Source organism: Microcebus murinus, chromosome 2, assembly GCF_040939455.1.
Source record: "Microcebus murinus isolate Inina chromosome 2, M.murinus_Inina_mat1.0, whole genome shotgun sequence".
Classification (NCBI taxonomy): Eukaryota; Metazoa; Chordata; class Mammalia; order Primates; family Cheirogaleidae; genus Microcebus; species Microcebus murinus.
The window spans coordinates 17,599,361-17,624,834 of record NC_134105.1 but is presented as its reverse complement, the minus strand read 5'-3'; the positions used below and the strand labels follow the sequence as shown (position 1 = coordinate 17,624,834).

At 44.4% G+C, this 25,474-nt stretch overlaps 1 protein-coding gene across 4 annotated transcripts in view; it reads left to right on the top strand.

The window, feature by feature from the left end:
• The first annotated feature begins 2,919 nt into the window (after positions 1-2,919).
• PAFAH2 (platelet activating factor acetylhydrolase 2) overlaps positions 2,920-25,474 on the top strand; it is a 36,007-nt gene continuing 13,452 nt past the window's right edge. For 2 of the 4 annotated variants that reach the window (XM_075995363.1, XM_075995358.1), the window contains exons 1-9: positions 2,920-3,021; positions 8,876-9,012; positions 9,940-10,093; positions 10,875-10,971; positions 15,765-15,833; positions 16,227-16,365; positions 17,368-17,481; positions 18,921-18,998; positions 24,481-24,572. In XM_075995363.1, the coding sequence (XP_075851478.1) occupies positions 8,923-9,012; positions 9,940-10,093; positions 10,875-10,971; positions 15,765-15,833; positions 16,227-16,365; positions 17,368-17,481; positions 18,921-18,998; positions 24,481-24,572 (833 nt within the window). In that variant the 5' untranslated portion in view covers positions 2,920-3,021; positions 8,876-8,922. The remainder of the gene's footprint in view (positions 3,022-8,875; positions 9,013-9,939; positions 10,094-10,874; positions 10,972-15,764; positions 15,834-16,226; positions 16,366-17,367; positions 17,482-18,920; positions 18,999-24,480; positions 24,573-25,474) is intronic. The other 2 variants (XM_012750819.2, XM_075995365.1) reach the window with 2 other exon arrangements.

The following is a 25,474-nucleotide window of genomic DNA, read 5'->3' as shown; positions in this document are numbered from 1 at the left end:
GCTTTAATTAGGTCTGGAGCTTAATCACCACAGTGCAGTGCTGCCATCACCCTCTCCTGATGACTTTATCTTGGCTCCTGGAAGGACGGGGTGGTGACGGTGTGTCAGGAGGACAGTGTGCAGGGACTCTGGACACCGCTGATTTGGGGGGACATGAAGTGGGTGGGTGGAGAGTGCAGCTGTAGGACTCAGCACCTCACCTCAAGGAGCTCAGGAGTTGTTGGAGAATTGAGACCTTCCACCTAGTAAATGGCACAGGGCTGTGGGGGTAAAGACCCCAAATGACAGGAATATACAAATGTCCCAGCAACTGAAAGCAGGTAGACATCCTTCAGGACTGCAGGGGTCAAGGGAAGCTTCACGCAGAGGAGGACCTAGAGGAACTTTAAAGGAAGAACAGGATTACACAGCCGCCAGGCAGGGCAGAGGACCTAGCGGTTCCCTAGGGGAGGGAACGATGAGACCTGACGTATCCTGAGGACGGTGAGGAGGTCCATGGAGCTGGCGCAGGGTGGGGTCGAGGAGGGGGTTCCTGTCAGAAAGTAGTACGGCCAACACTCCTGCTGGGGGAGGGTTGGGGGAGGACCTGGAATGCCAGGCTAAGAAACTGAGACCTCATCAGTAGGCAGTAGACAGCCATTGCAAGTTTTTGAGCTGCCTGAATGATCCAAATTTCTTTTCTTTCTTTCTTTTTTTAATTTATTTTAATTTATTTATTTTTTGAGACAGAGTCTCGCTTTCTTGCCCAAGCTAGAGTGAGTGCCGTGGCATCAGCCTAGCTCACAGCAACCTCAAACTCCTGGGCTCAAGCAATCCTCCTGCCTCAGCCTCCTGAGTAGCTGGGACTACAGGCATGCGCCACCATGCCCGGCTAATTTTTTCTATATATATTCTTTGGCCAATTAATTTCTTTTTATTTATAGTAGAGACGGGGTCTCACTCTTGCTCAGGCTGGTTTCCAACTCCAGACCTTGAGCGATCGGCCCGCCTCGGCCTCCCAGAGTGCTAGGATTACAGATGTGAGCTACTGCGCCCGGCCCAAATTTCTTTTCTTTCTTTTTTTTTTAGTTCACCTGGTGAATTAGTTTCCTATGTTTGCTGTAACAAATTACCACAAATGTGTCTTAAAACAATATACATTTATCCTCTCAGAGTTCTGGAGTCCAGAAAGCCAAAACCAAAGTGTCAGCTGGGGCACACTCCTTCTGGGGCCTCAAGGGGAGAACTGTTCCTGCTGAGGTTCTGGCTGCTGCCCACATTCCTTGGCTTGTGGCCACATCACTCTGATCTCTGCCTACGTGGTCACGCCACTTCTCTTCTGTTTTGTGTTTTGTTTTGTTTTGTTTTTTGATCCAAATTTCTTGTGGAAGTTTACAGGACTCGAGGATGGGGCCCTGCCTACCTCCCCAGGTACCTCTCCCTCTTTTGCATCCCTCACACTCTGCTCCAGCCAGCACTGAACTTCCCACACTGTGTCTGAAACATTCAATAACCAGCTGCCTGAACAGAAACACCTTTTTGCAGTTCTCTTAAGTTTCAAGTTCCCAGGCCAGTCAGATTTGCTGACCAGAACTTTGTAATTTTCTTTTTCACATCCTTTTGAGTTGTTTTTCAGCTCAAGGTGGACCCTCCTTGCAGTAATGAGATAATAATCATAAGGCTTTACACTACCCAGTTGTCCAGAGAAATCAAGATAAGCAGCATTCCGCCACAAATCCTGCCCAAGGACCCGCTGATCATCCTACTCCCTGCAATCTATATGCCCACAAGAGAAAAGGGTGACCAATATTAACACTTAGCTCTTTATACTACTAAAATCTCCACCCTGGGAGGGGCTTACCCACCATTTTTTGCTCATGCAGTGTATGCGCCAGTCTGATTTCTCACTGTAATGATGCTCACTCACTTCATGCGTTATTCATTTCACCTCTAGAAAAACCCCTGACCCCACCAGCTGGAGCTGTAGGCGGATTTGAGGTTGTCCTCCCACCTCCTGGTTGACGACCTGCACAATAAGCCTCCTTCCTTCCTTGGCAATCCTGTTTCAGTAATTGGCTTTCTGTGCAGCGAGCAACACATAGAAAGTCCCTTGCGGGTTCCTTAACAATTTAACACACTCTCTGTACTCCTGGCTAAGTCGATTCCTTGAGATCTCAATTTTAACATCTCTTCCTCCAAGAAGCCTGGCTGACATTGCCCCCTTTTCCCCAAGCCTAGGCAGGTGCCCCTTGCAAAGCTCCAACACTTGCTGTGTCTCCCACACCAGTTCACATATCAGTGAGTTGTAATTATTTATTCGTCTGAATTCTCTGCTAAACTGTGAATCCTGTTGAGGTTGGAGAGAGTGTCTAGTTCATCAGTGTCGCTAACAACCAGCATCGGCAGCAAAGCGGGGCGTGGATGCGGATCAGCTGACCTCTCAGGTTCCTCCCTGTTCCTGGCCAGTGAGTGTTTTGAAAAGAACAATGGAAAATCACAGGTGTTAACAAGTGCAAGCTGGTAGGGAATGGGCCCTTAATTTGAATGATCAGTCTTATATTCTCACAGGAAGCAAAGTGTGGGGGAACACAAAACAAGCTCTGTCCACCTCCCCATTTCTCTGAGAATAAAGCGAAGCCATTGCTAGGCACGCCCGAGAACTATTTGAGGAACAGTGAGGCGGAGGGTTACTAACGAGACTGAACAGTAACCCTCCGCTCGAGACCCGTAATCGTGGCTGTTCCTCCTCGGGCCACCAGGGGGAAGAATCGCACCGCATTCCTGGGTCTTGGGCGGTTTCATGCACCCACCCACGGGAGTCGCGTAGTACTCTGGGAATTGTAGTCCTAGAGTTGTGATGCACCATCTCGCGCGGTGCACCTCGGAAGTTGTAGTTTTCGATAGAGAGGCAGAAAATGTTTGTAAGTGCTCGTAGTGAGTCTTGCAAACTACAACTACCAAAAGGCCACGAGTTCTTGGGCGGTTTCTTGTTTCCGTCGAGTTAAACGTCTGAGGCTGCTTCTGAGGGATCACCTTGACTGGGTAAGTTTGACTGGAGAAACCTCCTATCCTCAACTGAGCTGTCTGCAGACTCTCCGTATTCCGGCCCAGTTTGGGGCCTCTTCGTGTCTCAATCGCAGGACCTGCACATTAATCTTCGTCCTTTCTGTCTGTGGAGACACCGCCAGTATCCACCCACACCTTAACCCTCCCACTGTCGCCTTGCGCTCTCTCTCCCGGCGCCCCTGGAATCCCACCCTGAGCTCTCGTCTCAGGACTCAGTCCCCGCAACCCCATGCCAAGCCCGCAGCCCCACGCTGGACCTCACAGCCTCACCCTGATCGCTCTGCTCCACCCTGATCCTGCAGCCTCACCTCCCTGAAGCCTGGGCTTCCTTATGCTCCTCCACACCTTGTGTGTCTCAGTCTTACTCTCATTTTCTTGTTTTTCACACCGGTGGAGGAAGAGGTCCCCATTCCTTCTTCCCGATCCACGGAACAGCCGTGGACTTGAAGTCAGCAGACCTGTAATCTAGTCCAGCTCAGCCTCTCACTCTGTGACCTTGGGCAAATCCTGTAACTCTGGGACTCTCTTCGTCTCTAAAATGGAGACGACAGTTGCTCCATCAGTCTTAGGGTGAAGTTGTGTGCAGAGCCAATTAGCTAGTATGTGTGAAGGTGATTTGTAAACTGTAAAGCCTCCACAAGCGACAGAGATTATTTTTTATTACAATTATTAATGCTCTGGAACGCCCTTATAGGGGCTCTTTTCCAGCTCTACTACCTTGTTGCTCAAACTCATCCCTTGAGTGCTTCATTCTCGAAAAGCAGGGTGAGATTTCCTCACTTCCTCCGGAGAACAAAGATCAGACCAGTGAGCTCTTAGTCTCCAGAGAGCTTTGTCTGAAAGGAGGCACCGGAGAAGTGCTTATCTTGGACTCTGTCCTGAAATATCCAGTGATGAGAGGCCCATACAGCTGGCAGAGGAGCAGTCCTCGGCTCATTAGAAACAGAACCCCAGCAGGAGAGGACAGCTGCATTTTAAGCCCCAGCCATTCCCTCTGGACTCTTCTCGGCCTGTTTAGTAGACTCTGGCTTTGGTGTGGAAGGAAAGAATCCGTTTTGCCAAAGGGTTTAATCCAGGAAAAATGAAAGAGACCTTGGCTGGGTATGATGAAAGAAAGATTTAGCATTGCTAATTAGTTCCTAACATTTATAAGCCCTTAAAATGTGCCAGACCCTAGGCAATATCACTTTTCTTATTTAAATTTCACTTAGGAAGTGTCCCCATTTTACATAAAGAACTTAAAGAGGTCATGTAGTTAGTTAAAATAATTATAGCTACCTTCTACCAAAACCGGTGCCTTCTGTGCAGCAGGTACTTTGCATACATTATTTAATCTGCATCAACAGCCTCCTGAGTAGTTTTTTCTGTCATGTGGGATAAATTATCAGAGGTTTACAGTTTAACCTAAAGGATTAAGGTAGGGGGATCACTAAAGCCTTTCTTTTCCGACTATACCGTGTAGCTTTATTTTTAGATCAGAAAGACAGACTAAATAAAAATTGAGATAGTTTAAATCAAGGCCAAATGAAGGATCATTTATTGAGTCCCTGCTATGTGGGGAATGAATATGAATGAATGGTTTGGCCTACAAAGAAGTATAAAACTGTCGTTACCACTGGAGTATATCTGAAGAGATAAGGCATAAATATGTAAGAAATTAAATAGTATTCATTGGATAAATTAATTATTGAGACCAACTTTATACAGTTGCTGCATTAAATCTAGTGGCTGGGTGGATCATCCCAAGTGAAATCATAATCACCATTTAAATGATTTTTAATGGCCAGAACACAATATACACTAAGTGTTTGTTACATGCACACATGTCTGAATAAAAGTCCTTTGTACCATCTGGACCAGAGGTTCTCAAACCTTGCTGATCAGAAATACCTGAGAAGCTTTTAAAAACTAATTAACCTGTGGGAATAGAGGCCCTAGAATATACACTTTTGAAAAATTTTCTGGGTCATTATATTGATAGGTTCAGGAACCTCTGACCTAGATTCTATATGGACCACTCTTGCAGGCAAGTCACTGATTGAAAACTTCTAGAATGGGTACTAATGCAAGAGCTGCCCTAAGACAGCCTGTGATTGGTTACCAGCTGAGGGATGTGGACAGTGCTCAGAGGCAGGAGAAGGAAAGGTTGGAGGGACTTGGGAAAGCCTCACAGAGGACTAGAGATTTCCCTGGCCTTGATGGATGGAGAGACTTCTGGACAGGCACCACCATGAATTGTTTAGACAAAGTGAACAGAAGAAGGTAAGACACATGGACTGATTTCCTTGGAAAATTCCATGGAATTTTCCATTTTCCATTAGAAACGGTTCTGGATGTTGTGTGGATGCCTCTTAGGCAAAATTTGCAAGTTAGATTGGATTTTCTCATCTTCCCATCCTACTTGGGCATCAGTTGATGTGAGCCTAGTGAACACAGATTCATTTTCGTGTTAGCCTCACTCTGGCCAATTAGCTTCTTTAGTTTGTATTTATTTCTAAACAGAATTTAGTGGATAACCCTCCCAGAAACTTGCCAGGGCACCAGAGAGTTCTGCCCTCCTGTGTGGCTGTTTTCAAGTCCACTGATACTGATTGCCTTCCCAAGCACTGCTCTCTGTGCAGGGTGAGACAAAATCTCTTCCTGTGAGAAGCTTAGAGACTTTTGTCCTGGTTACCCAATCCTGATATCTGACTCATCTTTTGGCTCTTTTCTCTCTCTGGACTCTCCACGTCCACTCAGTTGCCAAATCCTATTCAGTTGTTACTGCTTTTCTCTCAATCAACAAATATTTCTTGGATTCTTCTTAAAAGCCTAGTACTACACTAGGCACTTTAAATGCATCATTTCACTTTATCTCCATAGCAACCCTGTGAGGATGGATAGTATTCCCACTGTACAGATGGGGAGTCAGGCTTAGAGAGATCAGATGACTTGCCGGGGGTAAGAAAGCCAGGAAGCAAGAGCCGGGCCTCAGGTGTGGCTCTTTCAGACTTAGTATTTCTTTTTTTTTTTTTTTTTTTTTTTGAGACAGAGTCTCGCTTTGTTGTCCAGGCTAGAGTGAGTGCCGTGGCATCAGCCTAGCTCACAGCAACCTCAAACTCCTGGGCTCGAGCAATCCTTCTGCCTCAGCCTCCCGAGTAGCTGGGACTACAGGCATGCGCCACCATGCCCGGCTAATTTTTTATATATATATCAGTTGGCCAATTAATTTCTTTCTATTTATAGTAGAGACGGGGTCTTGCTCTTGCTCAGGCTGGTTTTGAACTCCTGACCTTGAGCAATCCGCCCGCCTTGGCCTCCCAAGAGCTAGGATTACAGGCGTGAGCCACCACGCCCGGCCAGACTTAGTATTTCTTACATCCAGAGTAGATTCCAGGTCCTTAGCCCAGCACTTGAGGGACTGCTACCCTCCAAATCTGGTCTCCTTGTGTCCTGTTTCTCATATTACTGTGCCTTTGCTCACCACTGACCTCTGCTTGCATGTAAGCCAGCCTCACTCACCTTCCCTGCCCTCCATCCTCAAGCTAAAGGAGCACTTTTTCTTCTCAGAACTCCTGCAGTATTTTGTCTGCTTCTCTTTTATGACAGTTAGAACTTGTAGCTGCTTCATTGTCACGTGGGTGACGCGTGTCCTATGCGTGACACGTCTTGTGGCCCCAGCTGTAGGTCTTCAGTGTGTATAGTGTGTATACCCTAACAGCAAGGAGGTAAAGGTCAGGGTCTGAGGCCAAATGGCGCTTATCTAGCTTGACTCTGGCTGAACAATCTACTGCCTGCATCAGGAGCTTAGCTTCTTTTTTTAAAAAATAATTGGCTTTGTTTTTAAATTTTGCTTCAGAGAAACAAAATGAAAAAGTTAAGGCTATAGTAAAAAGAAAATCATTTATTTTCTTCCAAAAATAAATAGAATGACATTATGGTTATTTGGGGTTTTCCACTGGACCAGACAATTGGCAGTTGACAATCAGGAGATCTGTGTGTTGTAATAACAGTTCTGCTTATATCTCGAGCATCTCACTTAATCTCTCCAGACCTTGGTTTCTTCATCAGTGAAGTGCATGTATATACTGGGGGGAGGGGAAGGCAACTGTGAGGGGTATTGATAGAAATGGTCTCTAAGATCTCTTCTTGCCCAGACATGCCTTGACTTGAACTCCCTGATCCCTCCTGGAGAATCTTAAAGGAAGCAGAATAATTTAATGATTAACAATGTGGGCCCAGGACTCAGTGTATCCATTTAGATGCTTTGGTTGAAAGAAACAGAAATCTAAATTCAGTTTGTTTAAAGAAGAAAGGGAATGTAGTGATTCATGTAACTAGAAAGTCTCTAGGAATGGGTCAGGTTCCAGGTTTGGCCTAATCCATGGATTCCTAATGTCTTCACGAATGTGACTCCATTTCTCTGTGATTCTCTCAGTTCTGCTATCCACCATGGTTGCAAAGTTCAAGGCAACCGTTGAAAGCCACTTGACAGGTGACATCTGCACATCACACTAATTCAAAACAAGAGAGAACTTTTCTCTCCTCCACTATTGAACCAAAGTTCTGGGCTTTACTCAGAAAAAGTAAATTGGACCAACGTAATGTCATACGTCCATTCTTCATCCAAATACTGACCAGCAGATAACAAGGACTGATTGGCTCAGGTTAATTAAGGCCCAATTCTGGAAGTTTGGGAGGGGTTGGCCCCACCCAAATCACAAGGCAATGGATCCTAGGAAGTTTGACCACATTCCCCAGTTACAGTCACGTTGCCCATGAACAAATTCTGGCTGTACTCACTGTATGTTCTTGGGTAAATTACTTAACTTTATCAAGCATCAGTTTCCTCATCTGTAAAATGAGATAATAATACATATCTCAGAGGATTGTTGTAAGGATTAAATTAAATAATATATGTAAAGCACTTAGAATAGTTCCTGGCACAGAGTAAGTATGATGATGATGACGAAATTGAACAGAGGTAGGGAGCAATGGCACTAGCCTCAATTTAGGAGGTAGCTAAGAGTTTTATCTAGCCAGAAGTGTGCTCACCTGTCATGTTAAGGTTCCTGTTTGATCTACTGCCCACATCATACTCTTCCCTGTCTCCGCCTTTCTTTGCTTTTGTGCGTTGTCTGGAAGTGCTTTCCTCCCTCTCCCCTGTTTCTCTAAACCTCATCGTTCATGGCCTAGCACAAGTGCCACTTTATAATCAATAGTCTAGGTCAGTGACTTTCATGTATATAACTGAGTCTCCCCGTGAGCAAGATCAGTAATGGTCAAGAGCTCTCAGCTTCTGGATTAGACAGACCTGGGTTTGCCACCTATATGCAGAGTAACAGGAAGGTTACTCAACCTCCCTGCCCTTATTTTCTTCATGTGTAAAACAGGGTCTTGACAGTACTGACCTCAAAGAGTTGTTGAAAGAATGAAATGATGCAATGTATGTAGAAGGCTTAATATAGTGCCGCAGAGTCACTTACAGATCTTAGTGGTTACTGTCAGCCTCATGAGGGCAAGGTCTGTGTTATGGTCTCTGCAGCAGTCATTGCTATACTGGGCACCTAGCAGGTGCTGTTAAACACTTCTTAGTAGGTTTTAACAGGAGTGTGGATGCTCTCTCTCTCCTCTTCACAACCACCTCTTCACCCCACCAAAAAAAAAAAAAAAAAAAAAAAGCCCTTACAAACCTTGACAAAGACAAAGTAGAGGATGTGAAAGATTTAATGAGTGACAGGCAGGGAGGACAGAGTGGTAAGGAAGGTGGACGGGGTGGCACATGACACATCTAAGCAACAGGAAACCAAGAGGAAACCAGCAGGAAGCTGTTCTATGTTCTGCCCCCCAGACATCAAGTTCAGCAGCACCCAAGTCATTGGATTCACCTGTGATGAAATGGGGGTCAGCCAGTCCGTGGGTTTTCCACCTGTCACAGGACCCCACCTCGTAGGCTGCGGGGATGTGATGGAGGGCCAGAGTCTCCAGGTGAGTGTCTCCAGCTCTGTTCCTGCAACGTGACTTACTGATCACAAGTCTGATTATGTAATTCCATGTGGGGGAAATTGAGTTAGAGCTGGTCTGGATTTGGTTACCATACCCCCAGGTCTGTCTTTCCTGACCTATTTCTTCCTCTTTCCACATACTAGAAACATCCTAATAGACAGAGATGGTGGGCACTTTTTCCAGCCAGGAGGAAAGAGGGACTCTAGCTTCAAAGGCAGCTCGCAGATCTTCTCACCTGGTTGAGGGCAGATGCCTGATCCTGAAAAGGGTTTTCGATCTCATCCTAACCAAGTATGTGAGAGGAAGAGCATGGGCCCACGTGCCATTGGCCTTGAGCTCTCCAGACTGGGTAGGAGGACAGTTTCCTTTTCTCCTTTCCTGCCTCCTTCTCTTTTCCTTTCCTGATTTGGCTTCTGGACTTGCCTTCCATCAGTTCCTAGATCTTTCTCTGCTAGCCCATGGACTCCCCCCTGTGAGAGGCACACACTTCCTGGTAACCCTTCACCTACTCCCATGTAAAATGAGTGTGCTTCCCGAGAGCCAAGCCTTGCTGAGTTGCTGGGTGACCACCAATGCCACCCTGTTCAGCACAAGGGCTAATCTCTAGCTCAAGGCCAGATCTAAATCTTTCAATGTCCCAAACACTCAATATATTTTTGGTGCATCCCCCGGATGTAATCAAAATATAGTTCACTATTTGAAATAACATAAGCTTTACATGTATGCTTAAAAATAAAATTGTTTCTGAGTTTCTGGATGTAAAATTCAGGTATTTTAATTGAAACTTCAGTTTTCCTGTTTTGGTGCCCCATTTTGCTGGTGCCCCAATACCTGCTGAGTGTGTCTGTTGGGAAATCTAGCAGTGCTTGGGCTTCTTGCTCTGAGCAGCTGCTCTCTTCTTTCCTACAGGGGAGCTTCTTTCGACTCTTCTACCCCTGCCAAGAGGCAGAGGAGACCACGGAGCAGCCCCTGTGGATTCCCCGCTATGAATACTGCACCGGCCTGGCGGACTACCTGCAGTTTAATAAGCGCTGGGGCGGGCTGTTGCTCAGCGTGGCTGTGGGTAAGGGCTGGCTTGACCCCCAGGTGCTTGGTTATGTTACTAGGTGATCCGCAACAGACACACTCCCTTATAGCTTGCAGTGTCCAGCCCTGTTGTAGGGGGCATCTGTCAACTAGCATGGTGTGGGGAATTGGGAGAGAAGTACATACATAAGAGCTTGGGATAGCAAGTTAGACTCTTCTGGATTTGAATCAAGACTTTATAATTTACTAGCTGTGGGGCTTGGGCAAGTTACTTAACCTGTCTGAACAGCTGCCTTTGCAAGGTTGTAGTGTGGGACGCATGTAAAGCCTCTTGCAGTGCATGGGACATGGAATGTGTTCCATAAGTGGCACCTGTTACTCATTCAGCATGTAGTATTTCCCACTCTGTGCCAGCTACTGTGTATATCACAGAAAGATTCTTAACTATCAAGGAGCATTCAGTCTCCTGCTGTTCTCTCTCCAGTGCTCCCTCTTCTGGGTGAGGTAAGATTGAATCATCCACTTCCCCCAACGGCCCCACCCCTAGGAACTCTACCCACTGCCTTGGCATCTCAGTGATTGACCCCAGGGTTGCTCATACTGCCCCTTTGATTTGTCCTCCCATTTTCTATTGTGTTCACTCTTTCCGGGGAAAAAAAGGGGAAAGAATAGGTGATTGGTTGCTCTGGGCTGCTCAGGGGCCCATGGGGGTTCTCCAAGGGGAGGAACACATGTCCTCACCCATCCCTGTCTTCCAGCTGCCCTTGGGATTACAGCTTTGGGGCAGCCAGAGATTCTACAGCCCATGTCTTTTCTAGGATCTTGTCGCCTGCCTGTTAGCTGGAATGGCCCATTTAAGACAAAAGACTCTGGATACCCCTTGATCATCTTCTCCCATGGCATGGGAGCCTTCAGGTGAGAGCTTCTCTCCCCCGGACCTTGCCATATTCCTTGCCTAGTGAACAGCTGCAGTCTTAACTTATTCTCAAAGGGCAGAAAAACAGACATCTCCATTTTCTGGCTGTCTTATCTCCCATCTACCTCATCCCATAGCTCTGGGGCCACCTTCTCTGGAAGGTCCTTCCCAAGCCACTTTCACCTGGTGGAGCCTTTCTGCAGCCTTCACATCCTTCACTTCTCATGTTCCAACATTTATATAAATACTTGTTTTCAGCTTTCTTCCCTGTGCCAGCCCATAAATATTAGAAAGAGCATGAGCTTTGTAGTTGGAGAATTATCTATCCTTTTTTTTTTAATTATCCCCTCCTCTACTCTGAAGGAAGAGAATTATCTATTCAGTGTTTGTTGAGGGCCTAGTAGAGAATAGTGAGTAGGACAGACCTGCTCCCTGCACTCGTGGAGCCAGCAGCCTAGCCTACAAATCTCAGCCACACCACTTGTGCTCTGTGTGAGCTAGGGAAAGTTATATAATCCTCTGAGCCTCGATTTCATCATCTGTCAGGTGGAGATGCCGCTCCCACAGGGTGGTGTGTGAGGATTCAGTTCTATTAACTTCTACTGGGTGTATACCTGTGTCACTTCCCCTCTCTCTCTATATATGTTTTTTTCCCCTCCGGGTTAGGGTGCTGTGGCGTTAGCCTAGCTTACAGCAACCTCAAACTCCTGGGCTCAGGTGATCCTCCCACCTCAGCCTCCCAAGTAGCTGGGACTACAGGCATGCACCACCATGCCTGCCTAATTTTTCTGTCTTTTAGTAGAGATGGGGTCTCGCTCTTGCTCAGGCTGGTCTTGAACTCCTGAGCTCAAACGATCACCCACCTTGGCCTCCCAGAATGCTATGATTACAGGTGTGAACCATTGCGGCAGGCCTTTTTTTCCTGAGACAGAATCTCACTCTGTTGCCCAGGGTAGAATGCCATGGCATCAGCCTAGCTCACAGCAACCTCAATCTCCTGTGCTCAAGCAATCCTACTGCCTCAGCCTCCCAAGTAGCTGGTACTACAGGCATGCACCACCATGCACAGGTAATTTTTCCTCTATATATTTTAGTTGTCCAGCTAATTTCTTTCTATATATTTTTAGTAGGGACAGGGTCTCGCTCTTGCTCAGGCTGGTCTTGAACTCCTGAGCTCAAATGATCCTCCCACTTTGGCCTCCCAGAGTGATAGGATTACAGGTGGGAGCCACCACACCCAGCTCCCTCTCTCTTTTTTACATAGAGGGATATAGTGATGCTAAACTGTAGAATCTCTTTTACCAGACTTTGGGAATCCTTGCTCTAAGTTTCATAATTCAGTGTCCATTCAAAATTCTTCCCATGAATTCTGATTTCTATACCTTGGTATATTATATAGCTTAATACCCATAGTATATGTGTTCCTATTTAAGCTTGTGAATGTTCTGTCTGTTCATCCATCAGCATATATGTCTAATTTATGTCCCAGAATGTTATACATCTCAAAGGCATCTATTTTTTCCTCCCCAGCTCCCAAACCATTGTCCACACTGTAGCCAGGGAGACCTATTTTAAAACCAAATATGATTTTATCATTCAGGCACCTAAAACAGTGCCAGGTATATATTAGGTACTTAATAAATATCTGTTGAATGAATGAATGAATGCCTCTGCCCTACTTAAAACTTCTAAAGTTTAAAAAAAATTTTTTTAAGAGATGAGGTCTTGCTGTGTTGCCTAGGCTATAGTGCAGTGGATAAAAACTTTTAATAGCTCTTTGAACTTAATTCTTTTCCCGGTCATACCTGGATGCAGTTCCAAGACAAAATTTCCAGCCTCGTTTCTTGCTACTTGCCCCACTCCAGCTCTCCAGACAGACTGACCTCCTTTCACTTAGTTAAAGGCACAGTGTTATTTCCTGCCTTGAGGTCCTCATCTGTGCTTTGTGGTTGTTCCCTTTGCCTGGAATATTCGCTGCTCTGCTCTTCTCTTCCTCCCTCACCCCCTCTTTTGCCTAGGTAATTTCAAATTACCTTTAAGGTCTCAATTTAGATGTCACTGTCTTAGAGACATACATCCTGAATCGTGTATTACATTAGATTAACCTTTCCAGTCATATGCTTTCATACTACAGTCTGTACTTCTCATTATTCAACATAATTATAATGAATTAATTGTGTATTTATTCTTTAATGTCTGTCTTCCCAACTAGATTATAAACTCCATGAAGGCAGAAACCTATCTCTGTTGCTCTAGTGCCTAGGACAGTGCCTGGAAAGTAGTAGTTTCCCAATAAATGTTTACTGAGTAAACACAAGAGCTGTGATCTGCTAGGTTCTCATTCAGTCAGCAGACATCTGTGAAGCACCTGCTCTGTGCCAGCCCCTTGGCAGGAGAGGAAGCTGGGACATACAGAGAGAAATAAATCAAGGAAGTTGTATCCACCAGAGGAGCCAAGGGTAAATTCACATAGCTATAGCCCATGGCAGGAAGTGGAGAGTAGATGTGGAAATGCAGCTAGGCAGCAAGTAGATGGTTTTTCATGTTTTTCATGCTTTTGTATTCAGTAAACTGAGTACCTGCTGTGTGCTAGGGCTATGCCAAGGTTGGACTTTCAGTAGTGAAGAAAATAGAGTTCCTGACTTCAGGAAGATTATAGTCTAGTAGGGAAAAGGAAGCGAAAAAACATTCCCTCCTAAGCTCACAGGTATTTATAGAGGGAGCAGGTGAGCACATGACTTTAGAAGTGATCTTTTTAGTTGAAGAATCTGAATTGAGACTTCACACTTCATTAGATCTGGGTGAGCCAGTTATAGTCTTCATTAACCAGAGTGAAGTTCAAAGAAAAAGAGAGGGAGAATAAGAGATATTGGTTCCTCTTAATTCCATCTATGGCTAATTTGGGCTTTGAAATTCTTCTTATGGGTCATAGACCTATGACTTTTCATCCCAGGGAAGAATATGTTCATTTAAATACTATCTAAAGGTTAGTGATATGCCATTGTCACATTTGGTTCCCACAGAGCCAACTGCCTACTGTGAGGTAGGCAGGAGGGTAGGCATATTTTTCAGATGAGCAAACAGGCTCTGAAAGGTAGACTTTCTCCAGGTCCCACAGTTAGAACTGGGAAGGGGTCACATATCTCTCTGGCTCTTGATTCCAGTTCATTGCCTCCCCTGGAAAAGTGAGAGAAGGTGAAAAGAAACTTAAGAAATGGACCTTCCTGTATGAATTAGGATATGGGCAAGCTGTAGTTAATAGAAAGCCTAATTTGAAATCTAGAAAACCGAAAACCAAATACTAGTGGTTAGAAAACCAAATAGTAGTGACTTAAACATGATAAAGTTTATTTCTCTCTCAGATGAAGACAGCTGGAGGGTGACAGTTAGGGTTGATATGGTAGTTCCATGAAGTTACCAGAGAACTAGACTTCTTTTAAAATCTTGATCTGCCATGGGTAGCTTCCATTTCTAAGGATATGTCATGACCCAGGGTAGCTGCTGTAGTTCTAGCCATAACATCCACAGTCCAGGCAATAGGAAGGGAACACACTTCATTTTAAGGACATTTCCTGAAAGTTCTATGTGACACCACTGCTTACATCTTTATGGCTAGAGCTGCTCTGTCCATACTGGTATGGACAGCTGCATGTGGTTATTGGACACTTGAACTGTGGCTGGCCCAAACTGAGACCTGCTACACGTGTTATTAAAATGTACACTAATTTCAAACACTTCATATTTTTTACAAAGAATATAATAAAATATTTCATTAATGTTAAAATTGATAATATATTACAGTTAAAATATTTTAGCTATAATGGGTTAAATAAAATATATTGTTAAAGTTAATTTCACGGCCGGCCAGGCGCGGTGGCTCACGCCTGTAATCCTAACACTTTGGGAGGCTGAGGTGGGTGGATTGCTCAAGGTCAGGAATTCGAAACCAGCCTGAGCAAGAGCAAGACCCCATCTCTACTATAAATAGAAATAAATTAATTAGCCAACTAATATATATATAGAAAAAAATTAGCCGGGCATGGTGGCACATGCCTGTAGTCCCAGCTACTTGGGAGGCTGAGGCAGGAGGATCGCTTGAGCCCAGGAGTTTGAGGTTGCTGTGAGCTAGGCTGACGCCATGGCACTCACTCTAGCCTATGCAACAAAGCGAGACTCTGTCTCAAAAAAAAAAAAAAAAAGTTAATTTCACCTGTTTCTTTTTGTCTTTTAAAAGATGTCTACTAGAAAGTTTTAAATTACTTATGAGGGTAGCATTATATTTCTGTTGGACCATGCTGGGCTAGAGCTTAACCACACAGACAAACCTGGCTGCAATGGAGGTGAGGAAATGAAGTATGTTGATGGCATGACAGTGGCTTCAACTGCAAATACTATTCTGTTATTAAGGAGGAAAGGAAAAATAAATGTTTGGAGTAGGCAATTAGCAGTGTCTCCCATATTCTTTTTTCCCTAGGAAGTTGGCAGACAAACCAAAAAAATCACAGATGAGTTGCATATTAAAGAAATAGCCAGAGTCTCTGTCTTCAAGGAGATTACCAACTAAATTGGGAGATGTACAATATATACACAATAAAAATGCAATTGAAGTAGCCAAAATATGTTTGTAACTTGGGGCTGAGCTGACTCGCTGTTTGTATGGGGGTTGGAAGATACCTTGACAGATGTGCAGATATTTCTGGCGGCTGGCTAGAGCGAGCACCTGGAGGAGGGCTGCCCCCCATGAACCTCCTACGTTCAGTCTGTTGATCCCTTCTCCCTGTTCCATTTCTAGGACATTGTATTCAGCCTTCTGCATGGAGCTGGCCTCCCATGGCTTTGTGGTTGCTGTGCCGGAGCACAGGTAAGGGATGATAGTCATAATGAACTGTCGTGAATTGGGTACCTGCAGTGAACTAGGATATAGGCCAGTTCCTTACCAATATATTATTTCTAATCCTCCCAACAACCATGCAGGGCAGGTAATATACCCATTTTAAAGAGGAGAAAACTAAGGTTCAAAGATGTTAAATAACTTGCCAAAAGTGACACAGCTGAGTTGGGATTCAAACCCACGTCTATCTCTAAAATCTGTGTTTTTTCTACTCTCCTAAGTATGCCACCAGATATCCTTCCCTACTGGCCTATGGGCAATCCACAGCCAACAGTGTCTTGGCTGAAAGAGAGGAGTCAGTAAAGGGGAGAAATAAGCTCAAAAGTGTCTTCTGGATTCTCTTTGATGACATGTATATTTCAGGGACCAGTCAGCTGCAACCACCTATTTCTGCAAGCAGGCCCCAGAGGAGAACCAGCCCACCGAGTCGCTGGAGGAGGAATGGATCCCTTACCGTCGAGTTGAAGAAGGGGAGAAAGAATTCCACGTTCGGAATCCCCAGGTAATCTTGTGCCAATTGGGGAGGGGTAGTGAATAAGCCTGTCCTCTCTATACTATACTCACTAAGCAAGAATTTTAACTAACCGTGTCTCTTGAAATCTCAACCATAGTGGGTCTGAGTTTGCCACATCAGTGCGAATGAATGAATGGGGTGTTAATTAGGACTCTTACAATTGCCAGTGACAGAAACCCAACTTGAGCTTGCTTAGGTGCAAAAGGGGATTGACTTGTATAAGTAGACTATAGGAAGGGCAAGACCACTGGAACCAGGCTCGAATGCCACCAGGCCTTGCTCTTCACTCTTGTCTCTGTCTCCCTCCTGGTTGGTTGGTCTCATCTGCAGATGGGCTCACTTTCTGAGGTTAGAACCACAGCTTTTGACAGTGCTGAGCTTGCATATGTTCAGCCTCATCATCTGAGAGAATAGGGCGGTGTTCAAGTTGCTTCTCCCAGTCCCCTCACCCAGATGTCAAGCTGCAATCTGAAAAATCCTGGAGAGGTATCCCTGGCCTGAGGAGAGGTACCAAAATGGGAAGTTCCCACCAGCAATACATCGTTAGATTTGGGGGCAGAGGGAAGGCAGTCTTCAAAAGGAAAGGTTAACAGAAGTGTGGGGGGCTGTATAAGTGCTAGGCAGACAAAAATGATAGCTGTGTGCTATAAATGGGCAGGTAGAATCCAGTACTGGATGGCTAATAAGAAGATTCTTAATTCCTTTTGTGTTCAGTGTGCTTTCACATACATCATCTCATGGGATCCTCCTGACAACCCTATGGGTAGGTAGAGTGCAAACAGTAGGGCTGATTCCATTATGCTGTTAGGTAGTGCTTACGTGAGCTGTGAGGGAGCTGAGCCTTTCTCAGGAAGAGAAAGGGGCCCACAGTGCTTGCTGAGATGTGGGTGGGCAAACTACCCTTGCATTCTTCCTTGGCTCTGTAGGTGAGTGAGATTCTCACTGGGTGGTAAGGAATGTTCTAGCTCCCACCGGGACTGTCTGTTGCAGGTGCATCAGCGGGTAAGCGAGTGCATTCGGGTGTTGAGAATCCTACAAAAGGCCGCTGCTGGGCAGACCGTCCTCAACATCTTGCCTGGTGGGTTAGATCTGATGACCTTGAAGGTATGGCAGCAATTGGTATGACCCAGAGCCCACTTATTCATCAGGACTTTCTTGGTCATAAGTAACAGAAACCTAATTTATTAGCTTAAACCAAAAGAAAATATATTGGCTCACGTAACAAGGAAGACCAAAGGTAGACTTTAGGCCAGTGTAGTCAGATCCAGGGTCTCAGACATTATCATCAAAGCTTTGGCCCTCTTTTCTTCCTTCTCCTGCCTCAGTTTCTCTATGCATATGTGGGCTTCATTCATACCAGACCTTTAGACAAGAAAGATGGTTGCTAGTATCTCAAGCGTGAATGTCAGTTTACAGCTCCAGATTTAAATTTCTGTAGAGATAGGGGTCTCACTATGTTGCTCATAGGCTGGTCTCGAACTCTTGGCCTCAAGCAATCCTCCTGCCTCAGCCTCCCAAAGTGCTGGGATTATAGGAGTGAGCCACCACACTCGCCCTACACTCCAGATTTAAAAAGAAAAGAGGGCCGGGCGTGGTGGCTCATGCCTGTAATCCTAGCATTCTGGGAGGCCGAGGCAGGTAGATTGCTCAAGGTTGGGAGTTCAAAACCAGCCTGAGAGAGACCCTGTCTCTACTAAAAATAGAAAGAAATTAATTGACCAACTAAAAATACATATAAAAAAAAAAAATTAGCCGAGCATGGTGGCACATGCCTGTAGTCCCTGCTACTCGGGAGGTTGAGGCAGTAGGATCACTTGAGCCCAGGAGATTGAGGTTGCTGTGAGCTAGGCTGATGCCACGGCACTCACTCTAGCCTGAGCAACAAAGTGAGACTCTGTCTCAAAAACATAAAATAGCCGGGCACGGTGGCTCACGCCTGTAATCCTAGCTCTTGGGAGGCTGAGGCGGGCGGATTGCTCAAGGTCAGGAGTTCAAAACCAGCCTGAGTAAGAGCGAGACCCCGTCTCTACTATAAATAGAAAGAAATTAATTGGCCAACTGATATATATATAAAAAATTAGCCGGGCATGGCGGCACATGCCTGTAGTCCCAGCTACTTGGGAGGCTGAGGCAGAAGGATCGCTCGAGCCCAGGAGTTTGAGGTTGCTGTGAGCTAGGCTGACGCCAAGGCACTCACTCTAGCCTGGACAACAAAGCGAGACTCTGTCTCAAAAAAAAAAAAAAAAAAAAACATAAAATAAAATAAAACAAAATAAAAAATAAAAAGAAAAGAGAATTTGTTAGCTTCTACTAATCTGGGAAGGCTGTGGCCTTACTTGGGTCACATGCCCCTTCTGGGCAAGTCGTTGATTCAGAGGAGAGTATATTCTGGTTGGTCTGCCTAGGTTATAGACCCATTTCTGGGTCAGGGGATTGAGGGCCCCACCAGGGCCAATGGATAAAGGAGAGGTGCTTCATTCCACAAAGGAAGGGCTACCAAGTGGCAAACAGTTTGTGTCTACCGCAGTTTGTGTCTACCGTAGATTCCTTTGAGGGAATCTCCAGAACGCTCCCAGAGGGATATGCAACCTTCCTGGCTATGGAATTTGGTGCCTATGAAGGTACATTCTCCACACCCTATTCCCAATCTTTTTCCCCCCTAATTTCAAAAATAGCTCAGACTCTGTTTAGAGAACCAAGAAATCACACAAAAGCATGAAGAAAATGAAACATTTGATTTTTTTCCTCCCAGTTCTTTTAAAATACATTAACAAGCCAAGCACAGTGGCATATACCTATGGTCCCAGCTACTAGGGAAACTCAGTGGGAGGATCACTTGAGCTTAGGAGTTTAAGGCCAGCCTGGGCAGCATAGTGAGACCCCATCTATAAAAATTTTTTTAATCAAATGCCTTAACATATATGTATATTTTTTAAAACAAAAATGACATATAAGCTGTTTTATAGCCTTTCTTCACTTATCAAAATAGTATGAGTACCCTCTCATAGTAATTATATTTTTCTATGGCATGATTTTTAAAATTAAAAAATAATTGCTTTAGAGATGGGGTCTCACTATGTTGCTCGGGTTGGACTCAAATTCCTGGGCTCAAGTGATCCTCCTATATGGCATGATTTTTAATAGCCATGTAATATTCTATTGTCTAAGTAAGAATGGTATATATATTTGTATGTGTATATATATATGTATATATATAATATGTTACTATATATATTACTATATATTATTGCTTTATGATTACTTATTGTGATAAGAGCTCCTCACACAAATTTATGAAATAAGCATTATTACCTCCTTGTATAGAAAGAAACCAAGGATAAAAAAGACTAAGTATCTACCCAAGATAACTGAGCTAAGTGGTAGAGTCAAACTTTAAACTGGGCTTTTTGATCCTAAAGTCTGTGCTGTGTGCCCCAAAGCTGCTTCAGAAAATATATTTTAAAGGCTTTGGGCATGTCCTTCAGGGAGAAGCATCTACCTACATGGCCAGTAGGTAAGGTAGACCCTAGAGTCTAGGGTGCTTTACCAACTGCAGTAGGTATTTGTGCCATCAACCCCCATCAGAATAGGAGAGGGCCCTGGGCACTGCAGTCCAGGCCTGCAGGCCTGTGTGCCTGAGACAGGTTGGGGAATGGCAGGCTGCAGTCCAGTTGTGTTAGTTCAGAGGCAGTCTTTTGGGAGAAATACAGAATAAAAAAGCTAAGTGAATTTTCATCTATCAGATTGAGTAAGATCCAAGAATTGATTACTCACTCTGTTGACAAAGCTGTGGGGAAGTAGATATTCTCCTACATTGCTGGTGAGAGTACAAATTGCCCCATGGAAGGCATTTGGCAATAGCTGTCAACAGTACAAATGCACATGTTATTTGACCCAGCCATTTCCAGTTTGGGGAATTTATCCCACAAATACACACATGCAGCTTGACGGATGTACAGTGTTATTCATTCTGGTATTGTTATAATAGCACAAGATGGATAGTAACTTAAATGCTCACCAATGAGGGAACTGATTTAATAGATTATGGAATAGTGTTAGTTAATGCTAAATTGTAAAGCACATAAACCCCATATCTCAGTGGCTTAATACAATAGAAATATGTTTCTTTTTTTGGTGCCGCAACAAAACTTTATTGGTAGACACTAAATTTGAATTATATGTAATTTCCATGTGTCACAAAATATTCTTTTGATGTTTTTTTTTTTTTTTTTCAGACCAGAGTCTCACTCTGTTGCCCGGGCTAAAGTGCTGTGGTGTCAGCCTAGCTCACAGCAAACTCAAACTCCTGGGCTCAAGCAATCCTCCTGCCTAAGCCGTCCGAGTAGCTGGGACTATAGGCATGTGCCACCATTCCCGGCTAATTTTTTCTATATATTTTAGTTGGCCAATTAATTTCTTTCTATTTTTAGTAGAGATGGTGTCCTGCTCTTGCTCAGGCTGGTTTTGAACTCCTGACCTTGAGCGATCTGCCTGCCTCGGCCTCGCAGACTGCTAGGATTACAGGCGTGAGCCACTGCGCCCCGCCTCTTTTGATATTTTTTTTTGAAGCATTTAAAAATGTGAAAATCATTCTTGACTTGCAAGTCTTACAAAAAGGGCAATGGGCCAGATTTAGCCTGTGGGCCCTGTTTTAAGAGTTTTTAAAATTTATTATTTCAAGGCTGAGGCAGGCGGATCGTTTGAGTTCAGGAGTTCGAAACCAACCAGAGCAAGAGCAAGACCCTGTCTCTACTATAAATAGAAAGAAATTAATTGGCCGACTAATACATATAGAAAAAATTAGCTGGGCATGGTGGCACATGCCTGTAGTCCCAGCTACTCGGGAGGCTGAGGCAGAAGGATTACTTGAGCCCAGGAGTTTGAGGTTGCTGTGAGCTAGGCTGATGCCATGGTACTCACTCTAGCCTGGACAACGAAGTCAGACTCTGTCTCAAAAAAAAAAAAAAATTATTATTTCAAAGAAATTGGGGGGGTACAGTGGGTTTTTTTACATGGATGTATTGTATCATGCTGAAGTCAGGACTTTCAGTGTACTGGTCACCAGAATATAGTGTACATTGTACCCAATGGGTAGCTTTTTTATCCCTCACTCCCCCACACACTCCCCCTTCTTAGTTTTCAATGTCCATTATACCATTTTATGACCATATATATCCTTTGTTTAGCTCCCACTTATAAGTGAGAACATGGGGTATTTGTTTTTCCATTTCTAAGATACTTCTCTTGGGATAATGAACTTTCATCCAAGTTCCATCTAAGTTGCTACAAAAGACATTATTTCATTCCTTTTTATTACTGAGTAGTACTCCAGGGTATATATTAATATATACCACATTTACTTTATCCACTCATCAGTTGATGGGCACTTAGGTTGATTCCATACCTTTGCAATTGTGAATTGTGCTGTGATAAATGTTTGGGTACAGAAGAATTATTTCTCTCCTACATAAAGTCCAAAATGAGTCCTCCTGAGCAAGAGGTAACCCAGGGATCCAGGCTCCTTTCATCTGTGGCTCCACCCTCTTTCATTAGTCTGCTGTTTACCTTAAGCCAATGGACTGGGAAAGAATATGGAGATTTGTTTTTTGGTTTTTGGGTTTTTTTGCGACAGAGTCTCACTTTGTTGCCCAGACTAGAGTGAGTGCCATGGCATCAGCCTAGCTCACAGCAACCTCAAACTCCTGGGCTCAAGCAATCCTCCTGCCTCAGCCTCCCGAGTAGCTGGGACTACAGGCATGTGCCACCATGCTCGGCTAATTTTTTCTATATATATTAGTTGGCCAATTAATTTCTTTCCATTTATAGTAGAGACAGGGTCTGGCTCTTGCTCAGGCTGGTTTTGAATTCCTGACCTTGAGCAATCTGCCCACCTCGGCCTCCCAGAGTGCTAGGATTACAGGCGTGAGCCACCGCGCCTGGCCTGGAGATTTGTATAAGAGAGTTTTTATGGACCAGGCCTGGAAGTGGAGATGTCACTTTTGCTCACATTCTTTTGGCAAGGACTCAGTCACAAGGCCACATCTAACTGCTGGGAAATAGTCTAGCTGTGTGTCCAGGAAGAAAAAGAACAGATTTGATGATTAGCTAGTTATCTCTATCATGGTGAAATCAAATGAGGAAGTTCTTTATGTACTAATATTGTTATGTTATAAAGTAAGATACAGAACCACTTGTGTAAAAAGAGGGGAGAGTATATATTCATGTTTGTTTAAGTATGCATAAGCAATCTCTGCAAGGACACGTAAGAAACTGATACCTTAGGCCGGGCGCGGTGGCTCACGCCTGTAATCCTAGCTCTCTGGGAGGCCGAGGCGGGCGGATTGCTCGAGGTCAGGAGTTCAAAACCAGCCTGAGCAAGAGTGAGACCCCGTCTCTACTATAAATAGAAATAAATTAATTGGCCAACTAATACATATACAAAAAATTAGCCGGGCATGGTGGCGAATGCCTGTAGTCCCAGCTACTCGGGAGGCTGAGGCAGGAGGATTGCTTGAGCCAGGAGTTTGAGGTTGCTGTGAGCTAGGCTGACGCCACGGCACTCACTCTAGCCTGGGCAACAAAGCGAGACTCTGTCTCAAAAAAAAAAAAAAAAAAAGAAAAGAAACTGATACCTGTTTGGGATTAGGAAGTGGACAGCCATATGGAAAAGACATGGGGTAGGTGGGAGACTTCTCTGTATATTTCTGATGTTAGAAGTATATGAATATAGTCACCTATAAAATAAAAAAGCTGACGGAGGCCACCCAACCAGGCTGTTGATCTGAAGGTACTGAGCAAAGGGGGAAAATTTAGGTATTAATGTAAAGCCTTGGGATAGAAACAGCGGAGCAGAGAGAGCAGGGTTCAGAGCAGAGGCTGGGTAGCAAGGCCTAGAGAGAGTTCCTAAGCCCCTCAGCTGGCAGCTCCAGTGGCTTTTTATATAACCAAGCCCTGAAGGCTTCTGGGGACAAGCAGAAATAGATACTTGCAGAGCATGTTAGAGCGCGCAGACTCACTCTCTTCCTCTGGGCTTTGAATAAAAATCAGGACAGATATCCAGAGAGGAAGTAGAGCCTTAGTTCATTTCCAAACAAGCAGTCCTTACTCCAGAGCAAAGTGGACGGGCAGCAGGAGCTTCCCCACTCTACCCTTAGCCCGGCCAACATGTCATCCTCTTGGATCGATTTATGAGGCAGAGCTTCTAGAGGATGGAGGCAGCTCTTATTTGTGACATGCTCATAGACTAATGAGTCAGTGTGGGATCTGATAATTTCTTTCTATCTATCTATCTATCTATCTATCTATTTATTTATCTATTTATTTATTTAGAGGGTCTTGTTCTATTGCTCGGCCTGGAGTACATTGGCGTGGTTGTAGTTAGGACTATAGGTGCATAACACCAGGCCCAGCTAATTTTTTTAAATTGTTTGTAGAGACAGAGGTCTCACTATGTAGCCCAGGCTAGTCTTGAACTCTTGGCCTTAGCAACCCTCCCACCTCAGCCTCCCAGAGGACTGGGATTATAGGTTGAGCCACTGCGCCCAGTCTATCCATTTATTTATTCATAGATATTTGAATGTTTACCCCAGCCCAGGTGTTAAGTGGCAAGATTACAGAAATAAAGATGAGAAGCATGGTTCTCAGAACTCCTGCCTACAGAAGGCTGTTCAGTGTAAGGATTGCCTGACCAGCTGCTCTCCAGTAGGGAAGAGGTTCTTAATTCTTTGCACTTGCTTGCTTTTTTCGCGATTCCTTTATTCTACTCAGGATTTAATTTTTTAAATACCCCAGATTTTACAAAGTGCGGCAGTAGAATAAAAAACTAGAGATTCTTTTCATACAAACTTATTTATTTGGATTTTTTAATATTTCAAATTATTGATACATTGAAAGAGTAATTTTAATCTCTATAATTTTTGCTAACTGTGTTGAGTCACACTCGACATCCGAGTGCAAAGGGTTAATAGTGTGGTTTTGGTGGGCTTGCCCACTGTATTGTGCCTTTGGCCTCATTGTTTCACTATTTCTTCCTCTTACCCCTGATGAATTCCTAAGAAAGTAGTCCTGAGTTTCTGACTTGGCTAAGTTCTCCATTTTCCTCAGGGCAGCATCGACATGAGCCGCGTGGCTGTGATGGGACATTCATTTGGGGGGGCCACAGCTATTCTGGCTTTGGCCAAGGAGACCCAATTTCGGTGAGTTTCCAGGTGATGCTGCTGCTATTAGCCCCACACACCATCCATTTATTCAGCAAGTATTTGTTACCCAAGTATTATTCTAGGCACTGTTTGCAGGGCTGGGGATTCAGCAGGGAACCAGAAAACAGGATCTCTGAGTTCATGGAACTATGTTATTGTGGGAGGAAACGGACTAGTAAACAAGCCAACAGATAATAAAATCCCCATCACCAAGTGAAATGAAGAAAATAAAACACACCAGTATGTTAGAGTATCTGGAGACTTCTCAGGGAAAGTGACTTAAGCCAAGACTGGAAAGGCAAAGAAGCAAGGCACGTAAAGGTCTTGAAGATCATTCCAGCTGCAGAACAGCTCATGCAAAGTCCCTGAGGGGGAGAGAATCTTGCTGTGTTGGTGTGGGGGGGGGGGAGTGCAACTTAAGATGTGATCAGAGAGATAAGCAGGGGCCAGATCACAGGACTTTTGGGCAGGGTAAGGAAGTTTAGATTTTGTTCTAAATATGATGGGAAACCATTGAAGGATTTTAGGCAAAGAAAAATCAATCTTATTTACATTTTAAAAGATCCGTCTGGCTACTGTGTGAGGAAAGGATTGTAGCAGGACAAGACTGAAAGCTTGGAGGCTAGTTAGAGGGAGGCAGTTTCAGAGTCAGGTCAGAGATAATGGAATTGCATCAGGATGGAGCCAAGTGAATGAAGTCAGGATGAGTTGCACAGTTTTCAGGACTTGGTGATATATGAGGTGAAGGAAAGAGAGGAAATCATGTTTTTCATTTGTATATCTATTATTTAAGTGGAAAAGGATTGCTCCTTACTGAGATGGAGAAGACTGGAGGAGCATTTCAGGGGTTGGGGAATGGGGAGGTGGCTGAAGCTTAGGGCCATAGTTTTGCCTTTATG